This window comes from Typopeltis vanoorti, chromosome 12, assembly GCF_054136105.1.
Source record: "Typopeltis vanoorti isolate ZY-2024b chromosome 12, IOZ_Tvanoo_1.0, whole genome shotgun sequence".
NCBI classification, from domain to species: Eukaryota; Metazoa; Arthropoda; class Arachnida; order Uropygi; family Thelyphonidae; genus Typopeltis; species Typopeltis vanoorti.
Window position 1 is genome coordinate 88,579,378 of NC_143560.1, and position 22,827 is coordinate 88,602,204.

The 22,827-nt window shown below is 36.3% G+C and overlaps 1 protein-coding gene across 1 annotated transcript in view; it reads left to right on the top strand.

The window, feature by feature from the left end:
• The window catches only part of LOC150100977 (protein grainyhead-like), a 267,013-nt gene that overhangs the window by 104,999 nt on the left and 139,187 nt on the right, over positions 1-22,827 (top strand). Inside the window, exons 6-9 of the mRNA XM_090401949.1 lie at positions 4,214-4,284; positions 4,629-4,740; positions 4,864-4,958; positions 8,299-8,355. Coding sequence (XP_090258075.1) covers positions 4,214-4,284; positions 4,629-4,740; positions 4,864-4,958; positions 8,299-8,355 — 335 coding nt within the window. The remainder of the gene's footprint in view (positions 1-4,213; positions 4,285-4,628; positions 4,741-4,863; positions 4,959-8,298; positions 8,356-22,827) is intronic.

Genomic DNA, 22,827 nt, shown 5'->3' on the forward strand with positions numbered 1-22,827 from the left:
AGGTATCAGAGAGTTATGTATGGTGGGGCAATATCTAGGAGGTAGAAGATTACAAGTGGGGTTCCACAGGGCTCAGTACTGGGACCTATATTGTTTAACCTTTATATCAATGACATTGTCAAAGGATTGCAATGGGATATTCAGTTGTTTGCAGATGATGTGAAGCTGGGAAGGGTTATTAGTAATATGCGGATGGTCTGAAAAGTTCTCTGCCTCGACCATAGATGGCAACACTATCGGCAAGATTTTTTTTCCAACGTTGGTACATCTGCCATAAACATCCATATGAAATTGCAAGTCATTCTATCAAGTAGTTTGTTTTATACAGCTGTCTGAAGCAAAAGTGTTGTCTGTATCCCTTGAAATGGATAAAATTGAGTATCATGCAGTTATAAAATTCTTAACAAAAGAAGGTTTAACACTAAAAGAAATTCATTTGAAGTTCATAAAAGTTTATGGACACTCTTCTCCTTCATTTTTGATAATTAAGAAATGGGCTGCCGAGTTTAAATGTGGCCATACAAGCCTTGAAGATGATCCACGTGAAGGACGTCCAAAAAGTGTAACAACACCAGAAATCATTGATCAAGTACACAATGTGGTATTGGATGACTGGCATGTCAAAGTGCATGAAATTGCTGAGACTATAGACATTTCAAAAGAATGTGTAGGATATATTTTGCATGAAGAATTGCAAATGAAAAAGCTTTGCACAAGATGGGTACTGCGCTTGCTCACAGCAGATCAAAAACACGCTCGCATGAAAATCTCTGAACAGCGCTTGGAGCCTTTTAACAAGAATAAAATTGATTTTGTGTGTTGATTTATTACTATGGATGAGACTTGGATTCACCATTACACACCAGATCCAAACAACAGTCAAAACAGTGGACAGAAGCCGGTTATTCAGTGCCAAAGAAGACAAAGTCGGTATCAACAGCAGGAGAGGTTATGGCATTGGTGTTTTGGGATGCTAAAGGCATATTGTTTATTAATTATCTTGAAAATATTAAAACAATAACTGGGGAATATTATTCTGATCTTTTAACCAGACTAGATGAAAAAATTCATGAGAAAAGACCCAGTTTGCAGAAGAAAAAAAATCATCTTTCATCAGGACAATGCACCTGCCCACAAAGGGGTTTTGGCAATAGGAAAATTACAGAATCTGCACTGTGAATTGTTGGAACATCCATCCTATTCCCCAGATTTGACTCCTTCTGACTACTTCTATCTCTTCCCAAAACTAAAACTCTTCCTTGCTGGTCACTGTTTTTCTTCAAATCAAGAAGTGATTGCAGCTGTAGAGGGGTATTTTGCAGATCTTACTGAGAACCATTACAGGGATTGGATAATGGTGCTGGAGCATCACTGGAATAAATGTATTAATCTTAAGAGAGATTATGTTGAAAAATAAAAATAATTTTGAAATTATAAATTCTTTTTTTCATTGTTGGGACGAGAACTTTTCAGACCACCCTTGTAGTACAGATGTGGCGGCCCTGCAAGAGGATTTGAATAAACTAGACAGATGGGCAAATGAATGGGGGTGTTGGTTAGTCAGACCACACTTAGACTATTGTTCTCAAATTTGGTCCCCAGGATTTTAAGGGGATAAATTAACTGTGGAAAGGGTGCAGAGGAGAAACAAAGATGGTTTTGGGACTCTACAATGTTAATTATGAGGATCGGCTGAGGGAATATGGACTGCTTAGTTTGGTGGATAGAAGGAGAGGTGATATGATTGAGACTTTTAAACTGTTGCAAGGCAGTTATAAGGTGGACACTGGGGAGTTCTTTAACTTGGTGGAGCAGTGGGAAGGAGTGATGACAAGGGACCATCCCTGGAAAGTACAAAAGGAAGCTGTGAGCAAGAGGGTGAGGAGTGGTTTCTTTGTGAGGGTGGTGGAACTGTGGAATGCATTACCTGATATAGTGGTGTGATATCATAGACTTTGTGTTTCCTAGGAAGGATCTCCTGCAATGAATCTCTCTTGACTCCATGAAGGCCTGAATAATAATAATAATAATATTTTTGAAGTTATATGGACCAGTTAGAATTTTTAACTGGAAAAGACCTGAGTTTGATTCTTACAATAGAGGAATTTTATATTATTACTTTTTCAATAGAAGGTGTAAAGTTGGCCGATCTCATATGGAAATAGTGGGATTTTTTTCTCCTGGAAACCCAGGTTTTTCATACCCATGATAAAAGTTTAATGGAGTGAAACAGAACTGGAAAATGATAAAATAGTATTTAATGCTTCCATTATTTCATCTCAGTTACAGATACATCGTCAAGGAGTAAAATATGAGATATAACACACACACACACACACACACACAAACTAATTGAAACATGGATGAAAGACTAGTCCTAACTAGGTAAGGCACCCTCTATGGACTCCTGTCAGCAGCTTTGGATGTAAACTGAGATGTTGAACCCTATTAGTGTTTCCCATATTTTGGGAATTTTATGCAACCATATTTATTTAAATTAGGCTGATTTTTAAGAGCAGCAGCAGATTTTAAAAGCAGTTCTCTTTTTGAAATTTACTGTGATGGAACACATTCTTTTTTTCCAATTGATTCTGTGAGCTGTATCCAAAGCAAAGTCTGCAAGGCCAAATTGACCATAGTCATGACTGCAGATGTATTTTTTATGTTCTTCTATTCAGATGGTAGTTGATCTTACTGTTTGTCCATGGTGACTCAAAACTCAAATTTTTTAAAAGAAAATGTTTGTCCTACTATTGGTGGTGATAGGAAAATTTGAAGATGATTTTCAAAGCATAAAAAGCATGCACTCCTCTAAATCCTTTAAATGCCTTTTCACTCAACAAAGGAAATAGACAGTGCTGTTTTATCTGTAACTTTATTTTATTTTACTCTGCGATGCTCCACATTGGGCCTAGTCTACTCTGCAGCAGAATATTGTTCACCATTATGGCTAAACAGTCCTCATATCAGGAAAATTGACATGCAAATAAATGCAGCAATAAGGACAATAACAGGTTGTGTCAAATCCACTCCCCTCTACTGGCTTCCAACTTTGAGCAGTATTGCACCACCGAACCTGTGCAGACAAGATGCTCTAGTAAAAGAGTACAAAAAAATAAACATAAATCCCCTATTACTAATACATGAAGACCTCCCATATATAAGTATAAATCGACTTAAATTCTGATGACCTCCATTAATACTGGCTGAAGAACTAGTAAATAGCAATTTGAATGTTAATTTGAAATGGCTAGAAACTTGGAAAGAAAAATTGCCACTAGACTTAAACAAGTATATCCTTCCCAACCAAAATCCAAAAGGGATTGAGCTTCCACGTCATCTGTGGAAAAGCTTAAATGGAATACGCACAGGACATGGTATCTGTGCAGGCAGCTTACACAAGTGGGGAAGATCACCTACACCCCCAATGTACCATAAACCAAACCATCCAGCACATTGTGGAGGGCTGCAGAATTCTACCCTTATGACCTGAGAGACATTTTTGAGGCAGATCCTTCAGCTCTTGAATGGCTAGCTGAACTAGACTTAAAATTTTTGTGACTTTTTTACCTGATATTTGTATATGTGCATTACTTGTCTCATTTTATTGTTTGCGCAAATATGTATTTATATATTTTAATGTCACGTATCTTTATTATGTCATATGCTAAATAAATAAATAAAAAGTTTTGGAAATTAGCAGACAGCCATTTCCTGCTTTTCATCATTATTCTTTACTGCATGATAGTCAAAATAAAGAAAGGTATGTGTTCCTAATCCTGACTATTACATATTTTTATATATTTGCATATTTTAGTGCATATTCTACAATTGTTTTTTTTTCTGAGATGTGCGGTTTAAAAACTTGCATTTCTTTCAGGTTAAATAAAAAAAAACACTGCACCAAGCTGTCTAAAAAAAAATTATTAGAAAATATTTCTCTGAATAACTAGAGTTGAATTTATACCTTTCTTCTACATACCTGGTATTATGGCTGTTGCCATGTGCGAGTACTTTAAGGAATTCATAATTTATCAGGATTATACAGTATTTTTATAATCATATCATGATTAAGACATGCCAATATAATGAGTAACATCATCCTTAGACAGTTAGATAGTATTGAGTACTGCACTTTTCTATTGTTTATTATCATTCACTGGATCATAAATTCAGTAAGTATAAATTTATCTTTTTTTTTTTTTTTCTTCAGGACAGTATTATGGAATTACACTGGAATACATTCCAGATCCAGAAAGAGGACTAAGAGGTAGTACTGTTAAAGTAAGTAGAATGCTGTTTATTGTTATATGAATGTGAGATCTTATTAGACATTTTGTATCCTTTTCTTAGATATTTGCTTGCCTCAGCAGTTCAGTTAAGAAAAGCCAGTGTTTGTTTTTACTGGAAAGGCTGTGTTGTTCAATTTCTGTATAAGCCACGAAGGTTTTTAAATGATGTTCACTTAGGATGAGCTCATACTACTCTTTGAGTTTATCAGATTTATCCTTTTTTTTTTTTTAAATGCCTTCCTGTTTTTTTTCTGTTATTATTATTATTTTGACAATATTATTTTTTGTTTTCAGCTGTTATTAATTGAATATTAATTACTTGTACTCCTGTAACAGAGCTTAGTACTTGTGGTATTTCGGGAAGAGAAGTCACACGAGGATGAAATCAAATGCTGGGGATTTTGGCATGGTCGCCAGCACAGTGTTAAACAGAGAATTCTTGATGCAGGCAAGTCTCAAGAATTTATTCTTCATGATAAAGTATGTGTACAAGCATTTATGGATGTATATGTATATAATTTATATGTTATATTGAAATTACTTTATTTACAAGCATCTTTTATTTTGACAGATACTAAAAACAGTTGTGGGATTATTGGGCAGGTTGAAGAAGTTACTCACAATGCAGTAGCATTTTATTGGAACCCAATGGAATCACCTGCAAAGGTAAGAATATACAGTACAAAATTATAATCTTTATATAAACTAAGGATAACATTGAAGATATTCATCTACAAAATGTAATATGGAACTGACTTCAAGCTATGCAGTAAAAAAGGCAGATATTGAGGACATTATTTCATATCTGAAATAATGAAATGGGAGAGAGAGAGAGAGAGAGATTTGAAATATAGATGGGAAGGCAAATTCCAGTTGTTATACCACTAGTTCCAGATTCTCCCAATATTTTAACTCAGGGTCAGATCAGGAGGGAGAAAAGCTTTGTTTATGCTTGTAATGATGACCAAAGTAACTACTTTGAAGGGGCCAGTATATTATGTCCTATCAGTGCTTAATATTATTATTATTATTTAACACCTCCAGGGAGTCCAAGACTCATCGAGAGGGGGGAACCTATTCTACAACTCTCCGTCTCCACCACTGAACTTCATCGATCCGTTATCCACCAACCGCATCATCTACTGTCTACCACCACCACTAGTATTTTCAGAGACAATCACAAACATCCATGCTCATGGTCGGATTTGAGCTCGCAGCCTTTTGGCTGGAGAGTGGATATGCCAACCAGGCAGGCCACTAGTTCCAGATTATATTCTAGCTAGTTTGCTTATTTTATCATGATGAAAAATTTGAGTTTCTGATAAGAAAAGCTCTGATTTTCTTCAGATTATTTACCTTTCTACAGCACTTCCATTGATGATATCTTATTTTCCCATCACCTGAAGTCTATGAAATACTTTCCATGCATGTGTCTCAACATATTACCACTCTTTCTCCCTCTGTTTGCCAAGCTCTGCAATTTTCTCCATCCATCAATCATCATAGTCAACATTCTGTCTCCTCTCTCTCCCCTCTCCCTTCAGGAAACTGGATGTGGGATTATTGGGCAAACTGAAGAAATTATAATTCACTAGCATGTTGTTGGAACCCAATGGAATCACTTATGAAGATGAGAGAATACAGCACAAAATTATAATCATCTTTATATAAACTAGCAAGGATAACATTGAAGATATTTAATGTTATTCTTATTAACAACACTGAAGATAACCATAAAAATAGTATTGATAGATATTGGTCAAAATGCATGAGTCTACCATGCATTTTGACCAATTCCTTTTTTATATAGTGCCACATCATTATTATTATTATAACTTGTCAGTTGCCATATTGTTGAAACAGTCTTCTTTATGATGTTTCCCACTGCAATTGTTCAGTATCTGAACTATTGCAATGGGGAATTAACTATTATTAACTGATATCCTGACAACTTTTTTTGTCACCACCTACAGAAAGCAGATTTATCTTTGATTTGGAACTTTGAGCTCTTCCTTCTAACAGGGATGAATGTTTGCAAACCATTTTCATTTAATCAGAGCAGAAATAAATATTCAAGCAATATTTCTGATGCAACTAGTTTGTTTCTTCATATTCTTACCAGAATCTACCACAGATAAATCTGCCATTGTCTTTTATTCTACAAAGGGTTATTTAGTTAGGACTATTTAGCCACTAGTCCTAACTAAATAGCTTTTTGAAGACTAGTGGGTAGCCAATCCCCAACCCTTAGCCATCACTGATAGCTGGCCCAAGGCTATTAGTGATTTTCAAACACATCTGGAGAGGAGAGTACAGCGGAAACTTCCTTCTCATGGTCTATAATCCTAACACTGTATGTTATTATGAAATAGTGAGAGTTCTGTGGTCAATTTTCTTGAGTTGTAGCTTTAAAAACCAGTCTTCAGGCAGAAAAAAAAAAAACTTTGCTTGCCTGTTGCAAAGATTGACTGCCTTAGGTAACTTAGGGAACCATCTGGGAAAAAACATCATCATCATTAAATTCTTGATATATATATATATATACCATCAAGGGGTGTACAGGATATGATAGCACTACATGAAAAATTTACATCATTACTAACTTCCAATCTACATTTTTCCTCCAATTCAATCTGTTACCTGTCAAGGCTCCAATATTATCAGATCTCATATTTCTATCTTCTAAGGCACTTTTTATTGTATCAATCCACCTATATCTTGGTCTTCCTCTGGGTCTTTTTACTGCCAACCTGGCAGAGAATACTTGTTTTGCTAATCTTTCCTCTCCCATTCTGTTTAAGTGACCATGCCACCTGAGATTAGCTCTGCTAATGCATTCCTGGATGCCGACAATGTCAAGCTCTTTCATAACATCCTCCATTTTAATATGATATTGCCATTGATGCCATCTGTTCATGCCCCTAATCTATCTCAGGACTCTCATATCTGCAGTCTCTAGTCTTTGGTCAAGTGTTTTACTTCTGACCCAGCTCTCAGATCCATAAGTTAAAATTGGTTTGAACACTGTCTTGTATACAGCAAAATTTAGTGTTTTGGCTAATTTCTCTCTTATTCCATATAAATTTATTCAGTTGACTTCCTACCATACCAGCTTTGTTGATTCGATTTCCATATTTAATTTGCCATCTTCACTACAAATCGTGCCTAAATAGCTGAAATGTTTTACTTGTTCTATAGGTTCTCCATTCACAATGCAGTTGATATTTTCAATGTTTCTGCCTATTTTCATTGTCTTTGTCTTTTTAATGCTGATCTTCATACCATATCTATTACAATAGTTATTCAATTCAGTCAGGGAATCTTGCAGACTTGTAGCAGATTTATTTAGAAGTATAACATCATCTGCATAAAGCAAAGAGCTGACGTTAACATCTCCAATTTTGATATCACAAAAAAAAACATCTGGAAGTTATTTTAGTTGGTGACCAGAACTATAATTTATAATGGTTATTTTTGCAGAGTAATACTATGGAAGCAATTTATAATAATAATCATAAATGCCATTTATGATTATTATTATTATTCAAGACCTCCAGGGGCCACAAGACTCATCACAGGAGGCCCATCTTAGACAACACAGTCTATCTTACCATTCCTTAAACTCATTTGCCACTTGCCCTCTCACCACCCTGTCAGGTATTGCATTCCACAGTCCAACTACCCTCTATGCAAAGAAAACCACTTCTCTCTCTTATTCAACACTTCCATTTGCAACTTTCATGGATGCCCCATCCTACCTTGTCCTTGATCATTCCCCTTATTGTACCATATGAATGATCTCTCCAGTATTAATTCCATAATTGCCTTTCTACAGGTTTTCAGAGGCACCCTGAGATTTTATTATTTGCATTTTGCCAAAATGTTTTAGATGTGTATATATAAAATATAATAATGTATTTATACGAGTTGTAAATAGTATATTCCTCATATTAATCATATAAATTTAAAAGTTTGCTTCATATGTATTTAATTTTTTTTAAAATAGATAAACGTTTCTGTCCATTGCCTAAGTACTGACTTCAGTAATCAGAAAGGAGTAAGAGTAAGTATTTTTAAGATATTTTAATTTTATTGTACATAATAAAATACAATTTTTTTGAAAAAAAATAACTTTCCCTTTCCACTGTGCATTATATACTGCCACAAGTTACTTGTGGCAGTATGTAATGCTAATATACAGTATTCCACTAAAGTGGAATACTGTATATTAGCATAAGATATATGCTAATATAGTATTCCACTAAATGAATTTTAGAGAGTGACAGGAATCCATGCAGCATGGTTGAAATATGTTTTCTGATAAGTACTCTTAGACCATGATTTTCAGAACCTTTCTTTCTTATTAAGTACAAAATTATGGTATACTTTTTTAGATTAACTGTTCTGCAGATCATCAGATTTTTTATCTTCATACTTTTATTACTATTACTATTATTACTATTATTACAGGCAACTCCAGGGAGTCATTAGACTCATCGAGGGAGGCCCCAAATCATATTCATCACAACTATTTGACATTCATACATTATCTATCATACCTCGCCTTAAACTCATTCACTGTCACAGCATCCACCACAGACTCAGGGAACGCATTCCACTCATTCACTACTCTAAAAGTAAAGAACCCAGCTCTAACACCTTTACTAAGCACACTTTTGCCCAGTTTCCATGGATGTCCCCTAGTCTTCCCACAACCAGCCCTGTTCTCAAAAATATCTTCTAAATTAATTTTATAGAAACCCTTCAGTAATTTGAATGTCTCAATCATATCTCCCCTCCTCCGCCTATCAACCAATTTTTGCAACACACAAAACCTCAATCTGTTCTCATACGGTTCGTTCCACAGACCTGCTATCATCTTGGTCACTTGCCTCTGGATCCTCTCCACCTCCTCCCCATCAAGAAGAAACCTAGGTGACCAAATCTGAGCACAGCAGTCTAGATGGGGTCTTATCAAGGCTCAATACAGAGGAACAATAACCTGCTTGTCTCTGCTTGTCAACATATTCTTCAGCAACCAAGTGATTTGATGAGCTGATTTGGCCACTTTTGCAATGTGTCCCCTAAATTTCAATTCCTTATCCACCAACACCCCAAAATCTCGTGCCTCATCAATTTCCTGGAGCACGGTTCCACCAATGCAGTAAACTGCCACCAATCTTTTCACCCCAAAATGCATAACCTTACATTTTGCCACATTAAATTGACATCCATTCTCCTTAGCCCAGACCTCCAATCTATCCAAATCATCCTGCAAAATTTTGACGTCATCTGCATTCACTATTGCCCTACCCAACTTCGCATCATCAGCAAACAAATGAACTGTTCCTCTCAGATCCTTTCCTATATCATTTATGAACAAATTAAACAGCAGTGGTCCAAGAACAGATCCTTGTGGCACACCACTAGTCACAGGCCATCTTGTGGACTCTACTCTTGAGTAAACCACTCTCTGATATCTCTCTGTCAACCACCCTCCTATCCATCTCACCAACCCTATGTCCATTCCCATATGCTGCAATTTACTGATTAGAATTCCATGTGGTATCCTGTCAAAGGCCTTAGCAAGGTCCAGTAGAATCACTGTAAACCCATTACCCTTATCCAGTTCAGCCGTCACTGTGTTATAATACGTGAGCAAGTTACTGAGGCATGACCTACCCTTCACAAAACCATGCTGTCCCCGATACAGTATCCCATTTTCTTCTATCCAATCTTGTATTTTCCTCTTGACTATTTTTTCTAAGACCTTGATAATGATTCCTGTTATGCTGATTGGCTGGTAATTTTCAACAGCAGCCTTGGAACCACCTTTGTGCAGTGGAACTATTTTCCCCTCTTTCTACCCCCTTGGGACTGACCCAGTCCTGAGGCTCAAATTAAACAAAATGGTCAAGGGCACTGACAATTCTTTGGCCGCTTCACGTATGACACGAGCTGGTATACCATCCAATCTCACAGATGTATCGACATTGAGGTTCTGTAATAGACTAGTTACCTCTACTTCATTCATCACAATTCCAGTATAAGCTGTTGGTTCTTCCATTCCTGCAAAGTCACCACCTGGATGATATACTCTTGCAAAGTGCTCGCACAGTAATTCCATAATATCGACTGATTCGGTTACCTTCCTACCCTCAGCATTTTTTAAGATCATTCTACCATGAGCATTTTTCCTTTTACTTGCAACATATTGAAAAAACTGTTTGGGATTCTCTTTAGCCTGCGTGGCCAGTTTCCTTTCGTAATCTGCTTTTGCTTTTCTTACTACCCTTGTTACCATCCTCGCCTGAGCTTTATACTGTTCCTGCGTCTGATGGTCACCCTTCTCCTTAAATTCCCTCCACAATTGTTTCTTTTTTTGCAGCTCAAGCTTAATAGTGTTATTCATCCATTTAACCCCTACTTGATTTATTATTCGGACTCTTGGTATACAGTCAACCATTGCCTCCTGCAAACAGTTCTTAACCACCTCCCATGCACTATCAACATCCAGCCCTTGCAGTTTTACATGCCATGGCATTGAGCCAAGCAAACACCGAAGCTTGTCATACTTACCAGCCCGGTAATTCCACATGTACCCTGTCTTAATTGTAAATTCAACTCCTTTAGCCGCCTCCCAAGTCATGACCTTTGGTCACTCTCACCAATTGGTGGCAACATGGTCATGTTCGTTACAGCCACATTCTCGGTTGCAATTACTAGGTCCAGCACTCTCTGCCCCCTGGTATTTTCCAATACACGTTGCCATAAATAGTTGTCCCTTAATAACCGCATAAAATCCAATTCCTTCCTCCCATGTGCCCTCTCCTCTTTCCAGTCAATGTTACCATAATTGAAATCACCCATAATAACTACCCTCCTTCCACTCATTTCTTCTATTTGCTTATGCAAGCTATCCCCACCATCCGGTCTATAGCAGCACCCAATTGTATATTTTGTTCTGCTAGATTCTATCTCACACCAAACAGCCTCAAATGTGCTTTTTTCCCCATCATGCAGTTCAACTTCTATACTCCTTGGCTGAAGCTCATCAGCTATCATCAATAACACTCCTCCCCCCTTTTTATTCACCCTGTCACTCCTGAACACGCTATACCCGTCGCATTCAATCCCACTAGCTTTATTATCTTCTGTCAGCCATGTTTCACTAATACCGACAACCTGTGGCCTGGAAGTGCCAACCATGGCCAAAAACTCTCTTCCTTCTTGTTCCTAATACTCCTGGCATTAGTGTACATGAATCGCAGAAGCCCATTTGTCCCATCCCTACTTTGATGCCTTATACTAACTATCCCATTCTGATTTGTTGTCCGTCGTACTCGCTCGGGCATAATATACTCATTCATACACTTAACTGCCCCCTTCTTAATAAATCTAGTTTCCCTGAGTCTGTACATCCACTTCCACATCATTCATCAACACCCTTTCAAGTCTCCGTACACCAACTCCATTCAAATGCAACCCATCCATCTTATATAAGTCCTTTCGCCCATCGAACTCATTCCACACATCCACAAATTCCACACCACTCTCCGTGCATAACCCATGCATAAAGTCATTGGCAATTATGGCCCTCCTTCTAAACACTTCGCTGTCATACCGCGGTAAGATACTCGCCATCCTAACTCTCTCACTCTTCTCTTTTGCTACCTCAAACAACTCCCTCACATCCTCTATCATTTCCATTTTGTCCTCTTTCAAATCATTCATTCCTGCCACGATTATCATCTCTTTCACCCTCTGTTTTTGCAGTCGAATAGATTCGCTGACGTCCTTTATGTTCGCACCCGGCTGGTACGACTTCGTTAAACTCTCAATTATTACGCCTCTTAATAGCAAATCCCCATACAGCACTCGCTCCTTCATTTTATTGACGTTTGCGAACATTCTATTATTTGCCGTCACAGACTTCCGCCGGTTATTTGTCGGTACGTTCAACACGCATTTTTCCATACGTTCCAGTTGTCTTTTAGCTCTGTGTATCGCACCATTCAAACGGGCAATTTCGCTACTCGCATTTATCTCACCATTTTCATTATCAATCATATCATCCATTCTTTCTGTGTTTCTACCTTCATTTACATTTTCGGCGACGCTCTCACACCTATCTAGCACTACCACACGATTCTCTAGCACACTGCCATTTTCTACATTCTGACTATCGTTAACGATATCACTCTCGACACACGAAACACGCTTGAAGTCCTCATTCTCTTTACACTTTTTACACATATTAACTCCACTATCACTTTCTAACCAGACTCCCACCGCTCTTCGCAAGGCATACATCTCACAGACAGCACATTGCATAAATTCGTTTACATCAAAACTCTTAAACAAACATGGCGACCTGGCCGCCATTTTTTTCTTTATCGGTGCCATGTGTGCACTATCTTTTCTTAAAAATAATAATTAAAATAACAGAGAACACGCAAAAATTGCACAGACACACCAAGAAACAAAAAGCAAACAATACTACTTAAAATTCTAGTAAAATATCTAATGTTAACACAGAATACTACTAATCTTTTCAGGAGCTCTCGACAAGTCGACGATCTAATCAGTGCAACACCAAGCACTTTATTTCCAAAATAGTAATTTTTATGATATCTTTCATCATCCATGTTAAGTACAATTTAGAACCACTTGTTTAGACTGTTCTCAATGGCTTTTTATAAGAATTCAAGTTTAATTGTAATAGAGATAACAAGGAACTTAAATATATTTGCTGTATATCAGAAAAAGCATTAAAATAAGATGGAAGGAGAAGATCTGGAAAAAGAGAAAGAGAAAAAGAAAAAAAATGGGGGAGGGAAGAATTCTGAAACGTGGATATATAGCGTAATCTGTAATTGGAAAATTTAATCCTTCAAAAACTGTGAAATGAACAGTTAGTTATAAAGATATATGAAATATGGTGGCATTAACTTTTAATTAAAAATGGGATAGATCTCAACATTAACAAATAATCAACATAAAAATAAATATCTGAAATGAGCACTTGCTTCTTAGATGTCATGTGCTGATCCTGTAGATCAGTTTTCAAAAATTCCATAAAAAATGAAAATATGCATTCCAATTTTTAAGACTTTTGATCTGTGAAACTTTTAATGAATAGTGAGCTAATTTTATGTGGAATTTTTCTACATACAATAAGTATAGTTTGCTATTCCTTAATGGCATCATAACCTATATATAACAGTTTGCTATTCCCTAATAATAAAACGATTTATTTTCTCTCAAAAATATTTTAACATTATGCATAATAATAATACATTGCCCTATGTTAACACTGTTATACTTTACACTGCTATATTAGTAAAGCACAGGTAAAATATCATAAAAGAACATTTATATGCTAACTGATTCCTTAAAGTAACACACACACATGTGAAAACTGATGCAAGGAAATCTGTATGGGTAGTATGAGTAGACAGAAATTACATTAGTTATTAAACTAACATAACTTCTGTAATTGAGGACCTCTGTAGCCAATATTAAAAAGTAGAGACAACACAGAAGGTTTCGAGGAATAAATAATAGATTAAAACTATAAAACAGTGGTTGTCAGTGATTAAAAATGGGAAGTGAATTATTATTAACATCTGACTTCCATGGAATAACAAGAGAAAGACAATGAAAATAGGCAGAAATGGAAATAAATATGGAAATGGACAACAGAATCAACAAAGCTGATATAGTAGGAAGTCAAATGAATAAATTTATATGGAATAAGAGAGAAATTAGTCAAAACATTAAATTAGGGGTGTTAAGAGTCATAGCTGTATAACTGAGAGGAGACCTCCACATAGCCTTTAAAGGAATGCAGAGAACCGACCAGGGCATCTAATCTAATATCCAATCCTCACCTTCTCGTGGTGCACCCTGTTGGGTATCTACCTGGATACTGAATGAATGAGGATAGGCTGGCAATTTGGGATTTAGCCGCCCAAATTGTATTCTTATTGGTTAAACCAAAATAAAAATGATGGTACAGCATGACAAAATTTCATGCCGGCTGGGACATCTCTTGGTTAAACAAGGTCCCCGTTGTTTTCGACAGGGAACCAGGGCGAACAGCGAAAAGTCAGCTACTGGAACAAATCTGAAAACAAACCCCAACTCAACATCACCAGAGTTAAAGATCGGTACTATCAACATAAGAAGCCTGAATGGCAAAGAAATGGAGCTAGCTGAGGAATTAGATAAGTACCAGATCAAAAATATAGGGGTGACTGAAACAAAAAAGACAAACTGGTGAGATCTTTCTGAGCAATAAATACAAAATGTTATATTCAGGCAATGGCAATCGAAAAGAAGGAGTAGCCATAGTATTCAACACAAAATACGAGGCTAATCTTCTTGAATGGTACGCAATCTCAAGTGATGTGGGCAAATATGAGAATGGGGAACTGGGCAATGAGACTTATTTGTGCCTATGGTCCCACAGAAAGTTCTACTAAGGTAGAAGTGGAGGAATTTTTTGAGGCTTTAGAAAAAGCAACTGACACAATGAAAAAGGAAAAGTTGGTCCTTGTTGGGGATCTAAATAGCAGAGTAGGAAGTGATTGTCAGACATACAAAAATATTTTGGGAAAATTTGGAGAAAAGAGCAAAGCTAATAATAATGGCAAATATCTGTTGGATTTCTGCTCAGGACATCGACTGGTTATTACTAACACCATGTTCCAACATAAAAATGTGCAGAAATTCACTTGGAGAGAAGAGCAAGGAATAAGAAAAGTCTCATTGACTATTTTATTGTTGATAGTGATGTTTTCTCCCTGGTGCAGGACACCAGAGTGTACAGAGGATTTGAAATTGGAAGTGATCACTATTTAGTCTTGAACAGGATAAAATTGAATTTCATATTGAAAATAATAACATGATGTAAGAAAGTTTTAAAGTGAATAAAAGTTGAGCAGCTCTCAGATGTGAACTGTAGACTAAAATACACAAAGATTATTGAAGAAAAAATGAAAGAGTTTGAGAACAGGAACCAAACTTTGGAGATTTGGTGGCGAGCCTTGAAGAAAACCCTAATTGATTCAGCTAGAGAGGCATGTGGTGAAGTTGTCTGCAAGGATAGAAAAATTAGAACTGCATGGACACAGGAAGTTAAAGAGGCAGTGAAGGAAAAGAAGAAAGCACATCAAAAGTTCCTGGCAAATAAGTCAGCTTGTGCTCTTAGAGAATATAGAGACAAATGTAAGAAAGCGAAACACTGTGTAAAACTAGCTAAACAAAAGTCATGGGAGGACTTTGGCAAGAACATAGAAAATGAATATCAAATAGATGATAAGATATTTTGGAGGTTGTTGAAGAAGCTTAGAAATGGAGGAAAGAGTGCTGAAAAAGGAGTTAGAGATGATAAAGGTGACATGAAAACGGGAGAAAAAGATATCCTTGAAGTATGGAGTAATTACTTCAAAAAATTGCTAAATGAAACAAGCAGTGATATAGTTCGCCCACTGTTTGTAAATCTCTCCTTGGAATTTTGCCAAGAATAGTCTATTCATGCTGAAGGGGAGAAAGAAATGAAGGATGTACAAATTGGTCGCCAACATGCGAAATCATGTGCTTTCTTGTCTGTCCCCGTACTAGCTTGATTTTTGTTGTTCACTTTTTTGCGTTTTTTTTTATTATTAATTTGTATGGTGGATCCAGTACAGTCAACAAGTTCTGTTGTTAAACGTTTCAGTAGCTCTTGCAAAAGAATATTGAATAATGTGCTGACATTCTGTGAAAAAGAATCGGCAGAAGGCCGTCTCCTTGTTCCCCTTTCTCAAGTCATAAAACATGCAAGTGCAATTGCGGGGTCGACTGTTAAAAGAATTCGTGGGGAATCAAAAGGTGAAAGTAAGCCAAAATTTAAATCTCCTAAAAAAAAAAAAACGCCAGACAAAGAAAACCATCGAAACCATAGCTTTGATTGATTTTGATGTAGACGTTATAATAAGAACTATTCATGAATTTTATGTGGTCGAGAAAAGAGTGCCAATTGTTCCAAAATTGCTTCCTGTGCTTAAAGAAAATATTAATTTTCCTTGGAAAAGAGAAACTTTAAGAAAAATACTTCATGAAATCGGATTTTGTTTTAAAAAGTCCCAGAATGAAAGGAAACTTATCATGGAGGGAAGTGACATTGTTTTATCTAGAATGCAGTATTTAAGAGCAATAAGACGTTTCAGGGAGGATATAAGACCGATTGTGTATCTAGATGAAACTTGGATTGATAGTAATTTAACTTATGGAAAATGTTGGCAGTAAAAAGAAGAATGTGGAGTGCTACAAACCAGAAATGCCTCACAGTGCATAATAATTTTGTGTGTGGGTGGAGAAATGGTTTTTATAGCGAATTCAAACTTACTATACAAAGCCAATTACCATGAGCAAATGAATTCTACGATCTTCGAAAAGTGAGCAGAAGAAAAACTGATTCCAAACCTTCCTCAAAATGCTGTTGTTATAATTGATAATGCTTCATATCACTCTATTCGATTAAACAAAGTTCCAAATTGGTCTAATAAGAAGCAAGTTCTTATGGATTGGCTCTCTGCAAATAACATTTCTCATTCCCCAGATATGCGAAAAATTGAATTGCTTAATTTGGTCAAAAGAAACTCGCCCACAACTAAACTATTTAAATTCGAGACAATGCTCAAAGAGCATGGATTTCTAGCTTTAAGGCTACCACCATATCATTGCGATATTAATACTATTGAGTATGTTTGGGCAGAAGTGAAAAGTTTCATTTGCCATCACAACATAACTGGAGATATTGACATGTCGAAACGTTTTAAGCTTTCAGAACAGGTGATTGAAAGTATTACAGTTCAAAACTGGGGAAAATATTGCTTTCATGTCACCTCATTGGAAAATATGTATTGGGACAGAGATGGAATTATCGAAGAATTATGCGACCCTTTGGTGGTCAGTTTAAGTGAAAGTGATGGCGATTCGGACACAGATTCAGATGACTATGAAGATTAAAAGATTTGATACTGGTATTTTTTTCCAACCTTTTTTTGCATCGGTTTGTTAAAAGTCACAACAAGTCATAAATAATTAATCGGTTTAGAACATTAAAATGTCTCAGTTCTCTCAACTGTAAGTTTAGAATATCTAAGTTCATTTGAAAAAATTTCTGTTTTTCTGTATAATTATTTTTATTTTATAGAAAACTTTCTTAAAAATAAATTTAGTTAAATTTTTGTTTTATGCTATACCTTTTTTAATTTTGTTATTACTCTACCTACATTTTTCCAACTGTTATACAAGCAAAATAGTTACACTTTAAAAACTACAATGTTCATAAAAGAAAAGCTAAATTTTCCAACCTGTAATAATAATAAACAAACACATCTCAGAAGACAGATTGATTACCCTATTATCAGAATGGATTCTCCTTTTTCTAACATGATCAGAAGTGTCGAGGGACCTTTAATCAGTGAGCGAACTATAGCACAGTGGTAAAAAACACTCACCAGGCATACATTCAGGAATACATATCCATACTTGAAGTAGAAAAAGCCATTAAAGGATTGAAATGTGGAAAGTCAGCAGGAGTAGATGATATTCGACCAGAAATGCTGAAGTATGGTGGTATAAGAGTCTTACAGTGGCTGCACTGCATAGTTCAGAAAATCTGGACAGAGGGACAAATTCCCAATGATTGGAGTAGCACTCTCATAGTACCCATATATAAAAAGGAAAATAAAACTGAATGTGAGAATTACAGAGGTATTTCCCTACTGAGTGTTCCTGGAAAGATTTATCCAAGTTTACTTGAGAAACGGTTGAGAAGAATTGTGGAAGAAAATCTTGGTGAAGAACAAGCTGGATTCAGGCCAAATAGAGGCTGTCAGGATCAGATCTTCACTTTACGACAAAGAGTGGAGAAAGCATGGGAATATAACAAAGATCTGTATTTAAGTTTTGTAGATCTGGAAAAGGAATACGTCAAGGTGCCAAGAGAGAAGCTATTCAATACGCTACAGTTATATGGTGTCAATGGGGCATTATATCAAGCAATACTTAGTCTTTATTTGAGTTGTAAGTCAGCAGTTAGAATTGAAGGATGTACAGGAAGATGGTTTAATGTTAAATCTGGTGTGAGACAAAGATGTACATTATCCCCTATGTTATTCATTATCTATACGAATCACATTATGAAGGAAAGTGGTATTAAACATGATATCAAAATTGGAGATGTTAATGTCAGCTCTTTGCTTTATGCGGACTATGTTATACTTCTAAATAAATTTGCTACAAGTCTGCAAGATTCAATGACTAAATTGAATAACTGTTTTAATAGATATGGTATGAAGGTCAGCAATAAAAAAGACAAAGACAATGAATATTGGCAGAATCATTGAAAATGTCAACCGTGTTGTGAATGGAGAACTGGTGGAACAAGTAAAACATTTCAGCTACTTAGGCACGATTTTTAGTGAAGATGGTAAATTAAATATAGAAATCGACAACAGAATCAACAATGCTAGTATGGTAGGCAGTCAATTGAATAAATTCTTATGGAATAAGAGAGAAATTAGTCGGAACACTAAATTAGTTGTATATATACGAGACAGTGTTCAAACCAGTTTTAACTTATGGATCTGAGAGCTGGGTCAGAAGTAAAATACTTGACCAAAGACTAGAGACCGCAGATATGAGAGTCCTGAGAAAGATTAGAGGCGTGAACAGATACCATCAATGGCAATATCATATTAAAAATGAGAATATTAGGAAAGAACTTGACATTGTCAGCATCCAGGAATGTGTTAGCAGAGCTAATCTCATGTGGTATGGTCACTTAAACAGAATGGGCGAGGAAAGATTAGCCAAAAAAAGTGTTCTCTGCTATGTTGGCAGGAAAACGACCCAGAGGAAGACCAAGATATAGGTGGATTGATACGGTACAAAGTGCCTTAGACGATAGAAATATAAGATCTGATAATGTTGGAGTCTTGAAAAGTAACAGACTGATTTGGAGGAAAATTGTAGATAGGAAGTTAGTAATGATGTAAATTTTTCATGTAGTACTATCATATCCTGTACACCCCTTGAGGGTACATTGCAGTAATTTGATGATGATGATAATGATTAAATTAGCTGTATACAAGACAGTGTTCAAACCAATTTAAACTTATGGATCTCAGAGCTGGATTAGAAGTAACCACCTGAACAAAGACTAGAGACTGCAGATATGAGATTGATTACTGGCATGAACACACACACAGTGCAAAATCTTTAAACCCATCCCAGTGACATTAATGTACAAATTGAACAATAATGATCCCAAAACTAACCCCTGCAGCACATCCCTAGTGACTTTCCTCTTTTGGGATACAGCACTCCCATATACAACTTTCTGATTTTTTCTGACAGCCAGTCTCTGATCCAACTCAAAAGTTTGTTATCCATTTTCATCTTTTCAATTTATTAAACAGCTTGTCTTGTGGCAATTTATTGTGCATAATGTTATGCATAGTAATTGTGCCTAGTATTTATTGTGCATAATATTAAAATATTTTTGAGAGAAAATAAATTGATTTTACTTAAATATAAAAAGCCAATAGGCTTCATTTCGGCGATATAAACATTATTTAAATTAAGGGGATATTAAATCCCACATTGTGTTAAAACCGAATAAGAAACTCAAAGATTGGAATTGGAGAGTTTCATGCCGAATATAGTATAGTAAACTATAAAGGTATCGACGACTACTAGCGTGAGCTAATGCACTTAGTCCAAGTACGTAGTACAAACTCAGGAAACTTGCAGCAAAGGTCATAAAGTTCTAATCGCTATTCTTGATATTTTCCATAATGTAAAACACATTTCCTAGGAAATGTATGCTGTTATTACATTATGGTGGGAGGTTTCAGACCGGTTTCAGCCTTTATTGAGGCTTCATCAGTGAGTAGCTAGACCAAATTAATACCAAAGGGTATAGTGAAAAGAACTTGCATACTCTGCTATACGAGTTGTCAAAAAGGTGCACCCATTAAATTACTTAAATATAAAGAGCCAATAGGCTTCATTTCAGCAATATGAACATTATTTAAATTAAGGGGATATTAAATCCCCCATTGTTAAAACAGTGTGGGATTTCATTGGCATGAAACTCTCTGATTCCAATCTTTGAGTTTCTTATTCGGTTTTAAAACAATGTGGGATTTAATATCCCCTTAATTTAAATAATGTTTATATCGCCGAAATGAAGCCCATTGGCTCTTTATATTTAAGTAACTTAATGGGTGTGCACCTTTTTGACAACTCGTAAGCAGAGTATGTAAGTTCTTTTCGCTATATCCTTTGGTATTAATTTGGTCTAGCTACTCACTGATGAAGCCTCAATAAAGGCTGAAACCGCTCTGGGTAGTGACCTCCCACTATAATGTAATAACAGCATACATTTCCTAGGAAATGTGTTTTACATTATGGAGAATAGCGATCAGAACTTTACGACCTTTGCTGCGAGTTGCCTGAGTTTGTACTATGTACTTGGACTAAATGCATTAGCTCACGCTAGTAGTCGCCGATACCTGTATAGTTTACTATACTATATTTGGCATGAAATGCTCTGATTCCAATCTTTGAGTTTCTTATTCGGTTTTAAAACAATGTGGGATTTAATATCCCCTTAATTTAAATAAACTGTTTTTATTATTAAGGAATAGCAATATCAATGGCCATATCTTATTAAAAATGAGGATATTAGGAAAGAACTTGACATTGTTAGCATCCAGGAATTGTTAACAGAGTTAATCTCAGGTGGTATGGTCACTTAAACAAAATGGGAGAGGAAAGATTAGCAAAACAAGTTTTCTCTGCCAGATTGGCAGAAAAAAGAACCAGAGGAAGACCAAGATATAGTGAATTGATACAGTAAAAATTGCCTTAGAAATATAAGATCTGATAATGTTGGAGTCTTGACAGGTAACAGATTGATTTGGAGGAAAATTGTAGATAGGAAGTTAGTAATGATGTAAATTTTTCATGTAGTACTGTCATATCCTGCACACCCCTTGAGGGTACATGTCAGGAATTTGATGATGATGACTTCCATGGAGTCAGTGACTCATCATCAGAGGTGCATGCTATCATGCACAAAGACCTTAAACCGATTCAATGTCTACATTGACAACATACTCGGTCAATGCATTCCACTCACCAACCACTCTCCATGTAAAGAACCTATACTTCACATCTCCGTTCACACCATCTTTATAAAGTTTTCATAGGGATGGTCTCTTGTTCTGCCCTTCTCTCCTGTTCTATTAAATCTTCCATGTCCACCTGATAACAACCCCTGACTAGCTTATATGTCTCAATCATATCACCCTTCCTCCTCCTATTCACAAGGCTTTGCTATTTACGTTCTCTCAATCTGCCCTTGTACTCCACATTCCAAAGACCACTGACCACCTTTCTGAATTTTCTCTGGATCCTTTCTAACATATCCTCGTCATCATGAAAAACCCAGTGACCAGATCTACACACAGTAATGCATATGAGGCCTGATCATGGCCTTATACAGTGGCATCATAACCTATTTATTTCTGCATGTTAGGTTCCTCTGCATCATTGCTATTATCTGATGTGATATCTTCACAACTTGTGCAATATGGTCCCTGAATTTTAGGGCCTTGTTAACCACCACTCCCAGATCTCTCATCTCTTCTACCTTCTTTCAAGTTTCCCCACCAACTGTATACTTTGCATCCTATCGTTGCTTACAAAATCTCAAAACCTAACACTTTGTAACATTGAACTGACAGCATCCACTTACCTGCCTATTCATACAATCTATTCAAGTCCTCCTGCAAGGCCATAACATCTGCTTGACTCTTCATTGCTCTCTCCAGTTTTGCATCATCTGCAGACAGCTGCATGTCACTAGTTAAACCCATCCCAGTGTCATTAATGTACAAATTGAACAATAATGATCCCAAAACTGACTCCCTGTGGCACATCCCTAGTGACTTGCTCTTTTGGGATACTGCACCCCCATATACAACTTTCTGATCTTATCAGACAGCCAGTCTCTGATCCAACTCAGAAGTTTGTTATCCATTTCCATCTTTTCAATTTATTAAACAGCTTGTCTTGTGGCAATCTATCAAAAGCTTTTGCAAAATCTAAGTATACCACTGTATATGCATCTCCCTTGTTCAAGACATTTGTCACCTTGTTATGGTACATAAGTAAGTTAGTAAAACATAATCTCCCTTTAACAAACTTATTCTGATAACCACAGAGAATACTGCTGTTATCAATCCATTTCTGTGTCCTACTTCTCACCAATCTCTCTAGTACCTTCACCACAACTTCAGATATACAGCTTGGCCTGTAATTTCTAGCCACAGCCTTACCCAGCCTTTATGCTGTGGAACAATTTTACCTTCTTTCCACTTCCTTGGAACCTGTGCTGTTGTAAGACATAAACAGGCATGCCAATGCTACTGCCAATTCCCTGGAACATTTCCTAAGTCATGGTGATTTG